The sequence below is a fragment of the Odontesthes bonariensis genome, chromosome 21, assembly GCF_027942865.1.
Source record: "Odontesthes bonariensis isolate fOdoBon6 chromosome 21, fOdoBon6.hap1, whole genome shotgun sequence".
Lineage (NCBI taxonomy): Eukaryota > Metazoa > Chordata > Actinopteri > Atheriniformes > Atherinopsidae > Odontesthes > Odontesthes bonariensis.
In genome coordinates, this window is record NC_134526.1 from 24,701,894 (window position 1) to 24,713,790 (window position 11,897).

Genomic DNA, 11,897 nt, shown 5'->3' on the forward strand with positions numbered 1-11,897 from the left:
GTACACTCAAACGCCCTTTTCCCAATTCCATTGATGATAGTGCAAAGGAATAAGTCTTTGCGTTGAAGTGGATGTGTATAAATTTATATGTAAAATGTCTTTAATTTGTTTAGGTGTATAGCTCCTATAGAGAGAGTCTGCAGAGGGTCCACCATTACTGGACTGCCAACGAAAGCCAAGCACATTTTTAGTTCCTCTCTTTCTTGTTGCTGCGTTCTTTCCCTTCCTGGCGCTTTTACTGCGCAGAAACACAAACCACCTGTACGGGGCGCACTCTCACTCTGTCCTCCTATCAATGCGCCGAGCATCTGATAACAGCAGGCTGCTTTCCCTTTAAAGCATGACGCAGTTCAGCTGGCTGCCCCACTTTGTGGGGCGAGCAGCAGCAGTCTGCAGAGAGCGGCGCTTGTTGTCGCATACGGCTCAGCCCGGGGACGTCGGCGCTTCGCTGGGGCCCTCACCGCCCTCATCATGGAGTTTTTAATGGGGAATCCGTTCAGCACGCCGGTGGGCCAGCTGATCGGTGAGCTCCTTTATAACCTTCCGCTGTAGATATACTGTATAAAGAGCAAAATGCTTCTTGAGGGCTCAGCCATCTCCACTCAGATGTTGACGCCTGCAACAGCCGCATCCCTGCTGAGCAGTCTTTTTGTTAGTGATCAGGAATGCCCCCCCCCCCCCCCCCAGCACCGTATCATTCATTTGCAGTGTGAGAACGCTGTCAGAGAAATTAAGTTAGATGTATTAAGGCTGACAGAAGTAACAACGGCTTATGGTTTGATTGACGTGTCCTACAGACAATGATTTGGCAGAGTCCGGGGAGAGGCGGCTGAGGTGATTGGCTGTTTGCTTTAACCTGCAAAGAGGTGGGCGGGACTGGCACTGACCGACATCCCGCTGACCCAAATGTGATGTAGCCCCAACGGTTTTAACGTTTACGGCACAATGTGTCTTTCAGTCGCTGATGGAAATTGAGAGTTTGGCCACTAAAAAAAATAAGCAGCTCGGCCGATTTAGTAAGAAGCTGCAGCAGGCTATTACGCGTCGTGCGAACATGTCATTTACAAGACTGTAATAAATGTGTGTTAAGCTTATTTGTGTCTGTTTTATTAGGCACTCGCAACAGTTGCGTCATCTTGTGAACTGGCCCAGATGCTCGAAAGGTTTAGATCCTCAAAAGCAATGAATACCATGGACTTTTTCTAATTTTGTGCCTGTAGTTTGGCCACCTGTAAAGGTTGTAAGATGTATTGTGTAAAGGGGTTTTCTACACATAACAAGAGACCAAATACAGAACCCTGTTGGCAAAGCTCAGCCTTTACATTTATCTTCAGTCAATGATTTTCAGTGTTGGGTTGTCTACTTAACTGGGTTACGATTTATAGTAACTAGTAGTTTACACTCACATTTAGTCATGAAGCATGCACTTTTATTCAAAGCAGCTCACAATTACGCTTCCCTGCAGTAAGAAACGCTGGCGTATACCCATAAAGCGTCAAATGTATGCAAATCCATTTAAATGACAGAGTGCAAATAAAACCGGTAGAACAGGTGAGACTTTTTAATGGTGCAGAGGGACGCTTCTACTTTGCTAGCGTCTGGTAGGCTTTTTCCACACAGTTTGGTTTAGAACCACCTAATGTGCAGGGATGGCAGCATCAGACCATGTCTCTGAGAGTCCAGATCCCACAGCCACACTGCAGCCATGGGTAGCCACTGGAGCTCAATGAGTAAAATGGAGTCACATGTCCTTATTGGTTGATCAAACATCAGCTGTGCCGCTGTGCTCTGGGAAACCTGTAGCAGTTTCACAGTTAATTCTTGAAGCATTGTAGTCGAGGTGAGGGGTAATATGGCCCGTAACAGGAGCTTTGTAGCACATATCAGGTACAGCCTTGAAACAGCTACAAATTCTTCTTGGAGCGATCACACCTTGTTTTCCCTACAGTTTATGAAAACACCCTTTTTGTGTGTGTGCTTAGCCTTTGAGAGGTTTAGTTGAAGTTAGCGTTCCTTCATCATTTCAGAGGGGCAAGCTCAGATTCATGCTGGAACCGCGGGGTCGCCTGGTGAGAATGACAGGTACAACTGGTTATCATCTGTGTAGCACCGATACAAGATGCACGGTGAGAAGGTGACCAGGCACCAGGGAGGTGCTGTATATTACAGAGAGGAATGTTACATCCCTCCTTTGAGGATACCATAAAGGAATCCCACAATCATCCGCATTGTCTTGCAGAAATATGCAAGGCATTCCCTTCAAAGGTTGTCATTTGATTGGGAGCATGTGTTGCTCTAAAACCTGTAAATATCTTTTAGCATCGATGGCGTCTTTCCAGATGTGAAAATTGCCTGTCACACATAGGCACTTATACATCCCCATACCAGCAGGGATGCAGGCTTTTGAACTGAGCACTGATATCAAGCCAGATGGGCCCTCTCCTCTTTAGTCCAGAGGTTGCAGTGCTCATGATTTCCAGAGAGAATTTCAGATTTCCATTCGTCTGACCAAAAAGCAGTTTTCCTCTTGTCCATTATAATGAGCTGTGGCCCAGAGAGGAAGGCGGTGTTTCCGGGTTATAGCTTATTCTTTTCATGGTAGAGATTTAACCTGCATTTGTATTCCTTGCGCAGAGAGATGTCTCCAGATTCTCTTTTTCATTTTTCATTTTTCATTTAGCAACATTACTTCCAAATGGCCTCACAATTAGAAGATGCAATTTTTTGCAGATCCCTGAACCTCCGGTCATCTTTATCTCTGCCAGACTTTTTGTGCTCAGCCCTGCTGTTTTCCTGTTGTCATTTTACCTAATTAACTGTAACATAGTCCTCCAGTTGTTTCTTAAAAATAACTATAAGGCAAACATGAGGTAAATTCCTGCGTATTATCTGCATGTTATTCAGCAGTCTATTTACCATCTCTTCCTTTTCAGAGCGTGCAACCGGCTCCAGTTCACCATCTGAAGACTGGGAACTTAACATGGAAATCTGTGACACGATCAACAGCTCAGAGGAAGGGTGTGTGTACGTGTGTGTGTGTGTGGGGGGGGTGTTATCTGTCGACATCAGAAACAAGCCAGCCCTCTTGAGGTTACAAGCCTCTGACTGTTTAAAAACTCTCTGATTACAGGCCCAAAGATGCAGTCAGAGCCATAAAAAAGAGGATTGTCGGGAACAAAAACTTCAAGGAGGTTATGTTGGCACTAACTGTGAGTGCTCAGCTGCCTCTGTTCATCATTGCAAAATCGGTGAACATAACATGCAAGGCCTTTTCTGACTCTCCCCGTCTTTTATTCGACTTCAGGTGCTGGAGACGTGCGTGAAGAACTGTGGCTACAGATTTCACATCCTGGTAACCACACGTGACTTTATAGAGGGGGTTCTGGTGCGGTCAATCATCCCGAGGAACAACCCTCCCTCAGTGGTGCATGACAGAGTGCTCGGCATTATCCAGGTGAGGTGGGACTGCTGGTTGAGTGGAATTTAGGCATCAAGTTGTTGACAAACTTTAGGTCTGCCCTTATAGCTTTAACATCTGTCAGTAATTCATTCTTTTTCTTTATTAAGGCGTGGGCTGACGCATTCCGCAGCTCACCCGACCTGACGGGTGTGGTGTCTGTGTATGAGGATCTGCGGAGGAAAGGGCTGGAGTTCCCCGTGACTGAACTCGATGGCTACACGCCAGTTAAAGACCCACAAAAGGTGCAGGCAGGGTCGGGGGCGCACTTTTCCCACTGCTAATAGCTGGAAAACCTCCTCTTATCTTTGGTTGTTTCTCTTTCTTGTCATTTCTGTGCCTTTGCCTGTCAGACTTTTCCTGGGAACGGGCCTGCTGTCACTACTTTGCCTGCTGTGCGCTTGTCTTCCACACTTCCGCTCATCCCACCTCAGACCTCTGAGCTAAAACTGGCCCTTGAGGGAAACAATGCCTTTACTCCCACCCAGGTGATGGAGCTAGAAAGAGTCACCGATCCTTCTCCTCGTTTGTTCAAATGTTTCCTCACAACTTCTTTTTGCGCCTGTGTATCTCAACTCCTTATACCTTCAACTCTTCGTTATGATTGATTTCTCCATGGAGGCGTTATAGTATGGCTGTATTTATTTTGTAAGTGATATTGCTATTCCAGGTACAAAAGCTGAAGACAGAGCTGGGAGTGGTGCGAAGCAACCTGACTATGATGTCGGACATGATGAGTCAGCTGGATCCAGTCACGGTGAAGCAAGCAGACATGGAGCTGCTGGAGGTAAAAAAAATAAATGAATGCTTATGGAAATAAAGTGTGTTTGATACAGAAATGTCAATCATTCTTCTCTCTGCTGTTGCAGGAATATAATTTTCTTCCTTTCTTGTTGAGTTAACGCTGTTACTTACCCCTAACTGATCTAGCACTTTATACATTTTGTGTTGCATCTGCCCCGCCAATCCCCTCCCCGCCCACACATTCTTTGTCTCATTGTGTCATTAGCAGTTATACACAGTTTGTAAGGAAATGCAAGACAGGATAGTGAAGATAGTCCCCAGACTCAGTGAGGAGAAGCTGATTGAGGAGTTACTGGCAACAAATGATGAAATGAACTCCGCCTTCACTCGCTACCACAGGTCATTACATTATTATAGCTATTACTCATACTATTTCAACAACACTTGTTTCCTCTCTTGATGATCTCTTTTTTTCTGTTGTTTGCAGGTTTGAAAGGCGAATAACAAATGGTCCAAACTCAGAGCAGAAGGTAAAGAACATGGCAATTGTTTTTGGCTTTAATTGTCATTTTTTCCTCAAAGTTCAGCTGTCATAACTGCGTGAAGTGACACAGTTTTGGACCTTCAATTCATTGCTTCCAGAGTCACACCGGAAGTCACACCGATTTGAAAACCGAGTGCGTCGGCCAGTCTGGGTTCGCATCAGTGAAAAGTGACAGCTCCCTCAGCCTGTCAAAAGCTGACAGTTTGTCAAGTCAAATGGCAAAACTTAGTAAGTACTCCAGCTTTGACTGTTTGTTTTTATTGCGATCATATTACTGAAAAGTTGGGACACTGTGTAAAATGTAAAACAAACTAGCAATAAAAGGTCTGAGTGAGAGGTCTGTCCTGCAGGCAGGTCAGTCCAGCACCTGCACTCTTCTACTATAAAGACATGCTTTTGTAATAGATACAGCTTGCAGTTTAGCATTGTCTTGCTGAAATACGTAAGGCCTTCCCTGAAATAGATGTTGTCTGGATGGGCGCATACGTTGCTCTAAAACTTTGCCTTTCAGCACTGACGGTGCCTCTCGAGATGTGCAAGTTGTCAGTTCTGTAGGCGCTGATGCACTCCCATACCATCAGAGATGCAGGCTGATAATAAACCGGATGGTCCCTCTTCTCTTCAGTGTGGAGGACATGACGTTCATGATTCATAAGAGGATTTGAGATATTGATTTGTCCTACCACAGAACAGTTTTCCACTGTGCCTCAGTACATTTCAAATTTGCTTTGGCTCAGAGAAAACTGCAGCGTTTCTGGATCATGTTCACATATGACTTCTTCTGTGCATGATAGAGCATACAAACCTGCATTTCTAGAGGGCACGGTGAACTGTGTTCACGGAAAACGATTTCTGAAAGTGTTCCTGTGCTGAAGCAGTGATTTCCATGAGGGATTCATACCTGTTTTTAATGCTGTGCTGCCTGAGGGCCCGGATATCACAAGCATTCAATATAGATTTAACACCAGTATTGATTTATTTTTTTTTCCCTTGTCTGAGCTGTTTTGAAGCATACTGCTGGCATCACATGCAAGATGAGCATGCTTTTCAGTAACAACAAGTATTTGACATGTTGTCTTTGAACCCTTTCTTCTCAAATATTTGGTTTAAAAGATCAACTTATTCAGTTTGTGTTGTTAGATTTTACACATGTCCCAGCTTTTTGTTTAGGAGCTTATTTTGTATTTTATTAGCAATGTTAATACAAGAATGAACTTATTGTGTTTGCCATGCACACTCTTCATACAGTCCCTCATTTTATGCACTAAAAATCTGTTACTTTTTGTTATTGCAGGTACAAGTGAATCAGATGACATGTTATCACAGAAAATGAATGTCTCGACTCAACAAAGACCAAGGTACAGAAAGGCTAAACCATATTTGTCACCCTGAAAACACATCTGCAGTGATAATAAGTTTATTCAACAGTAGCTCCAGCAGGTTCAATCCCTTTAAACTGTCAGTTTATGGAGTAGCTTAGAAAAGAGACATTTCAATTTAGAATAGATATAATTCACACTGCATTATGGCATTGACATTATATGAAACTAGATAATAGACATGGACTTTGCTCTGATTGCTCCGTGAAGTCGACTTCACTGGGTATTCTGTCACTCAATTTAAAAGGAACTTCTCACTGCGCAGGGACGAACTGACCGACGGTTCATCACTTCACATTAAGTTGAATGTAGCAAGATTACTCGTCAGTCAATGCGTCTCACTTGAGTTCCAAACTAAAAAAGGAAATAAACGAGAGTTTGACATCTTTAAATGCGTTTGGTCATAATTAATGTTCTCGTTATTAACATTCCCTCAAAACAACAATCTTTAAAACTATAAGTATTCTCTAATATCTTTAGGAAAACAAGCTATTGCTGACATTAGAACTAGCCTATAAGCAGAGCTAAGCTAACATCGGTTTACTACTTAAAGGGATAGTTCACCTCTTTTGACATGAAGCTGTATGACATCCCATATTAGCAATATAATTTATGAACATTGACTTACCCCCCGCTGCGTCCTGTGAGCCGAGTTCCAGGCGAGTTTTGGCGCTAACGAAGGTAGTCCGGCTAGTTTGCTGGGGCTAAAGAAAAACAATCGCTTGGCGCTATTTTTGCCTCCCTTGATATCAATGCGTCCAGCCACCTAGCGATAGCTACACCTGTTACGGTGTTTACTGCTCGGAAGCAGGGGAGTGCTCGGTCTGCTCTTCGGTCTGTACAGTTTACATTGGACGCATTGATATCAAGGGAGGGAAAAATAGCGCCAAGCGATGCAAGGTCTGACTTTTTCATGCAAAACGATTTTGTGATTCAAATGTATTACTCTTTTGAACGCATATTGTTTTGAGAAGCAAGACGCTTTATTTGTTTAGCCCCAGCAAACTAGCCGGACTACCTTCGTCAGCGCCAAAACTCGCCTGGAACTCCGCTCACAGGACGCAGCGGGGGGTAAGTCAATGTTCATAAATGATATTGGTAATATGGGATGTCATACAGCTTCATGTCAAAAGAGGCGAACTATCCCTTTAACTCGTAGAACAAATGTTAACATTAGCTTCCAATGCTAAAATTCATACAGTGGCAACAGATATCTCCTCTGATTGGGCAACAAGCATAATGCACGGATAGTGCTGTAATGCTGTAGGGCGTTCTTAATAGAGGGATTTTACTAAGGGGAGTCCCCTAAGCTAACATCTTCTCTGAGTGATTTCTGTTTATGTATAGGCTACTGTGCAATGGAACAGATACGGGTCAAAACATTAGCAGCATTCTGTCAGTGATAAACAGAAATGGCTAAAAGTAATACATAATTGCATTGCATCATTTCTTATTGAGCTCAAGCAAACCAACCTAACCATTTTTCTGTTAAAGTGTGTGAGCTAATTTCTTGTGAAGATATACGGATAATAACAAATTTTTGTTGATGTGTTTCAGTTAAGTTGCAGACGTGAAAATTCCGCTGAGTATTTGTTGGAATGTTGACCTTTGTTTTGAACCTTTACTCTGATTTGTTCTTTCTCATTTCTATTAAAGAAAGAATCTAGCATTTAGCTCTCTGGTGTATTCTCAGTTCGTGTTAAGGGTGGCTAACATAGAAATCGTGTCTTTCAGGGACAAGACTGAAGTAGCAGTGGATGGTCTGGCTCAAGCTCAGGACAGCAGTTTACAAAACACTGGAATGGTAAGCAAATACCACGTAACTCGTGATTTAGACAGTGTAACGGATTTAGTGACGGAATTTATGGGCTGCCATGATTGAATTTGTTCCTGTCTGTCATGTGATGGGACCACGTGAAAACTTAAAGATGGGAATTGCACAGAATCCCTGGGCCTAACTGTTACCTAAACGGAGATGTTGCTTTGAGTCAGTAACTGTTTCCTCTTAAATGAACTCTCTGTCTGTGCACGAAGGATGACAGTCCAGCCTCCACCCGCAGCTCTTCACCAAAGTTAGATTGGATGATAAAAAGGGGAATGGTGGGTGTCGGTCCAAAATGAGTGTGTCCCAGTTTTTCACCCTCTATGATTTGGTTTTTTGTCATGGGGCTGCAGTTTACGTGTGCTGTGGTTTGGATTGCTTTTGTTTGAATCACAGTTTGGGTTTGGTTGTTCAGAGTTTGAGATAAAACACAATGGTTTGCATGCTGTTTTTCATTCTGGGAGCATGACAGTGTTTGGTTTGCATTGTCCCAAAATGCTACATTGCTGCTTAATGCTATGTTTACCATTATGTGTTTTTCCTTGGTGCATTTGTATTTTTTTTAAATTGGTGGCTTGGTACAATAGAAATGAGTTTTAACAATGGTTCATAATTAACTCCAGTGACCAACTTGCTGCTCTGCTTTCTTCTCTAGATTCCCATCAACCAGTCCAATGTAATGGATGATATTGAGAAATGGCTGGCATTGGAGGAGGAGGTTAGTGGCAACATAACTACATTTTGTCAGATACATATAGCAAAATAAGAGTCACGATTTAATTCTTTTTTTTGGCTCATGATATTTTTCCCTCCGCTGTTAAGTTAGATTTTTCATGTGAAATCTGTGATTTTTTTTCTTTTCTTTGCAAAATAGAACAGATGAATGCATGTCCTCCAGGAGTGGTAATTCCAGTTTTTTTTCAAAGAGTTATAATAACAAAGCACTCTTTAAAGGAATACTATGTAACATTTCTACCTTAAAATAACAGCTTGAAAAAAATTGTGTGGCTAGAATGAGTTTTAATATTACGATTGGCCTGTCTACTATGCCCTCTGGGGGTCTGAGTTGGAAAAACTGCGCTATGTAACTTTGCTGGACCGGCCCGGTAGCGGCCCTGTAGCGGCCCGGTAGCTGAGCGGAAGTACTTCGACTTGCTTTCTGGCACACCTACCGCAAAAACAAATAGACCCCTCTCACGCTCCCAGGCTCCGCCCTCGCAGTGACGCAACACCTTCGGCTCTGCTACACTTACTCAGGCAAACTGCTCATTCAGGTGGATTCGAGTTCCCGAAAAAATGGGAACTCCACCCACTTTGTCGGGAAGCAATCAACTTTGAGCAGCGGCAACGGCCCAGAGTAGAGGCGTGTTCAAGGTAGTGACGTGGTTGAACTGCCACTCAACCCATGGATTGTACACGGAAGCGCTTCATTCAATATCAACATGGAGCAGCGTCAAGCTTTTGACACTGCTGTAGATGCTGTAATGAAAGTGTTCGACGGGAGATTCAAGTTAAAAATCGAGCAAAGAACAGCCCTTGAATCATTTCTTGACAGGAAAGACGTTTTCGCCTTGCTCCCTACTGGCTTTGGTAAGAGTGTAATCTACCAGTTAGCCTCGCTGGTAGCTAAATCATACGTCAGAGGAAAGAGTGGTGTGATTGGCTTAAGCTTAGGCACAGCCTTTTCTGGCCACAACCAGTAGCAACCCGAGGGAGGCGGGTTGACCAGGCCATTTCGAATCGTATTCGTTATGGTCTTGGTCAGACCAGAATCTCGAAGAGATTTGAAAGTCTATGTTAATCAGGCTAGCTCCCAGGTACATTTGATTACTCTTACCTTCTCGGTCGACCTAGCTTGCACCTTCTGACTCCTCGCCGGTTCGTCAACAAACGTGAAAAGTGAAAGTGAAAGGGTGTTGTATTTATGACAGTGTAACCGTACATTACCTCCAAGCCTGTAGGGGGAGCTCCATAATGGGCTTTTTGAGAAATTACATTGTATTGCTTTAAACACTGTGTAATTTCAGATTCTTACTTGCAAAAAAGCCCTCTTTTAAATTATGAACACAGTCATACTGGAGTCAGAAAGAAGGAATCGTCCTTAAGTTGTATTTGAAATGTGATTGAACACAATTCATAAACAGATGCTTGAATATGCATTATGTATCACCAAAATGTGTCCTTTGTGTGTTTTATGTGATGCAGTATGATGACTTTGAGGACTCGGATGGTGTGACCAGTGAAGGTGAGAATCTTTACACTTTACTTCCTGTTCAGAAAACTCCTTTTTTGTCAGTATTTTCTGGGACTGCTGAACAGAAAAACGCTCTGCCTTAACATTCAAATGGAGAATTTCTTACTGCATGAACTGGCTACATGTGGAGCCATCTGCCCACATCCAAGTCATTTATCATGTTGCTTCGAAAGCCACACCCACTAGCCATAAACCTGCCCTCTGACCTTAACCCTAACCCCTTGAGTTGGATTTCGGCTAAGTTAGACGCTGCGACAACTGCGGGTCGCAGCGAGACATACTTGAGTATTTTCCACATTTGACCAGCAGGTGGCATTGGAGGTGCTACTCTGTGTAAGGTGCCTCATATGACCTCCACTTAAACATCCAAACTACACTTTAGCAGTGCTTCTCAGTTAAGTTTCTGGACATCTTCTGCCCTGTATGTCTTCTTGCTCCGACTCTCCATTGATTAAAACGAGTGGGTCATTATCTGACCACTGCCAAGCTAAGACAAAGACCTCTTGAGCTGATGTATTCATTTCAAAGGTGGGGAAGGTTCCAAGGTACCAGAAATGAGAAACACTACAGGTCACATACAGTATGTCTCAGTCACATTTCACAGAACTACTGCTAGTTATTATGGACATTCTCTGGAATCAAATTCTGTAAGATTCCCTAGGTTTTTCTTATTTTCTCACTTTATTTACACCCATTTACCTCGAGCTGACTGACAAAGGGAATCCTGTTTTTCTCTTGCAGAGTTTGACAAGTTTTTGGCTGAGAGAGCAAAAGCAGCTGAGCGCCTGCCGCCACTGCGAGCCCCCTCACAAGATGCCGACTACTCCGAGTCTTAAGCTCCACTCAACCCCCGACAGACTAACATTACTCATGAGGCTCCTGCTCATGGGGGATCTCTCGTTGATGAACCGCTTAGTGGCACATATGTTGGAAATTACATTCCATATTTGTGGAAGGACGTGTTTGTGCACCCCGATATTTACTGGGGAGCAAACGTGTTTTTAACTGATAGAAAATAATGGTATTTGTCGAAGGACAAAAGTTTTTACTTGACATTGCTATGAGGGTTTGTATGTGAGAAAACTTTTGCACATTTTATATGGTTATGTTACTGCTGTTGAAGGTAAAAGAACATTGTTATAAAGAAACACTTTGCAACAAAGGTCATGTATTATATTGCTGTTAAATGTCTACATATCTATCTATATATATATATAGATATATATGCTGTATATATATTGGTGATATGAATGGGTATAAGCCACAATAGCAAATCCTGTTAACTTGTAAGAGAAGCCCAGCTGTAACATACTGTGATAATTTGATGTTTCACATCAATATTGTAGGATGTGGAAGAAACCAGATTAGATTTTTTTACTTCCAATTTTTCCCTATAAAGATGTATTACTTGAAGTAACAAAAGGTCATGACAGGTTGTTGTCATATATTAAACTAAAACTATTAACTGGAAAGCTGAACTTTTGTTTTCATGTTTTTATTATCTGGTGTCTACTGGGAGATACTTTGGAATGTTTTACTATTTTATGCTATTCATGAAGACACACCAACAGCATCTTTAGGAATCTAACATGCTACTCTGGTATGATATTTATATTTAATATCCACAAATGATAAACAAGGTAACGGTGCAGAATTTTTGTGTCAGTGTAGTCGTTGGGTAATAGACCAATGATACG

At 42.6% G+C, this 11,897-nt stretch overlaps 1 protein-coding gene across 8 annotated transcripts; it reads left to right on the forward strand.

Annotated features, from left to right (window-relative positions):
- Positions 1-355: 355 nt before the first annotated feature.
- tom1 (target of myb1 membrane trafficking protein) lies at positions 356-11,672 on the forward strand. Of its 8 annotated transcripts, none has more exons than XM_075454234.1 (16): positions 356-523; positions 2,934-3,024; positions 3,131-3,209; positions 3,305-3,454; positions 3,568-3,702; positions 3,811-3,945; positions 4,128-4,244; positions 4,467-4,600; positions 4,689-4,731; positions 4,844-4,973; positions 6,040-6,103; positions 7,859-7,928; positions 8,159-8,224; positions 8,602-8,664; positions 10,152-10,191; positions 10,942-11,672. In XM_075454234.1, the coding sequence occupies exons 1-16, from the start codon at positions 472-474 to the stop codon at positions 11,034-11,036; spliced, it is 1,464 nt and encodes a 487-aa protein (XP_075310349.1). In that variant the 5' UTR covers positions 356-471; the 3' UTR covers positions 11,037-11,672. The 8 variants fall into 8 exon arrangements, with proteins under 8 accessions (XP_075310349.1, XP_075310351.1, XP_075310350.1 ...); XM_075454236.1 differs by having other exon boundaries at positions 2,934-3,018; positions 4,470-4,600; XM_075454235.1 differs by having other exon boundaries at positions 357-523; positions 2,934-3,018.
- The last annotated feature ends 225 nt before the right edge of the window (positions 11,673-11,897 follow it).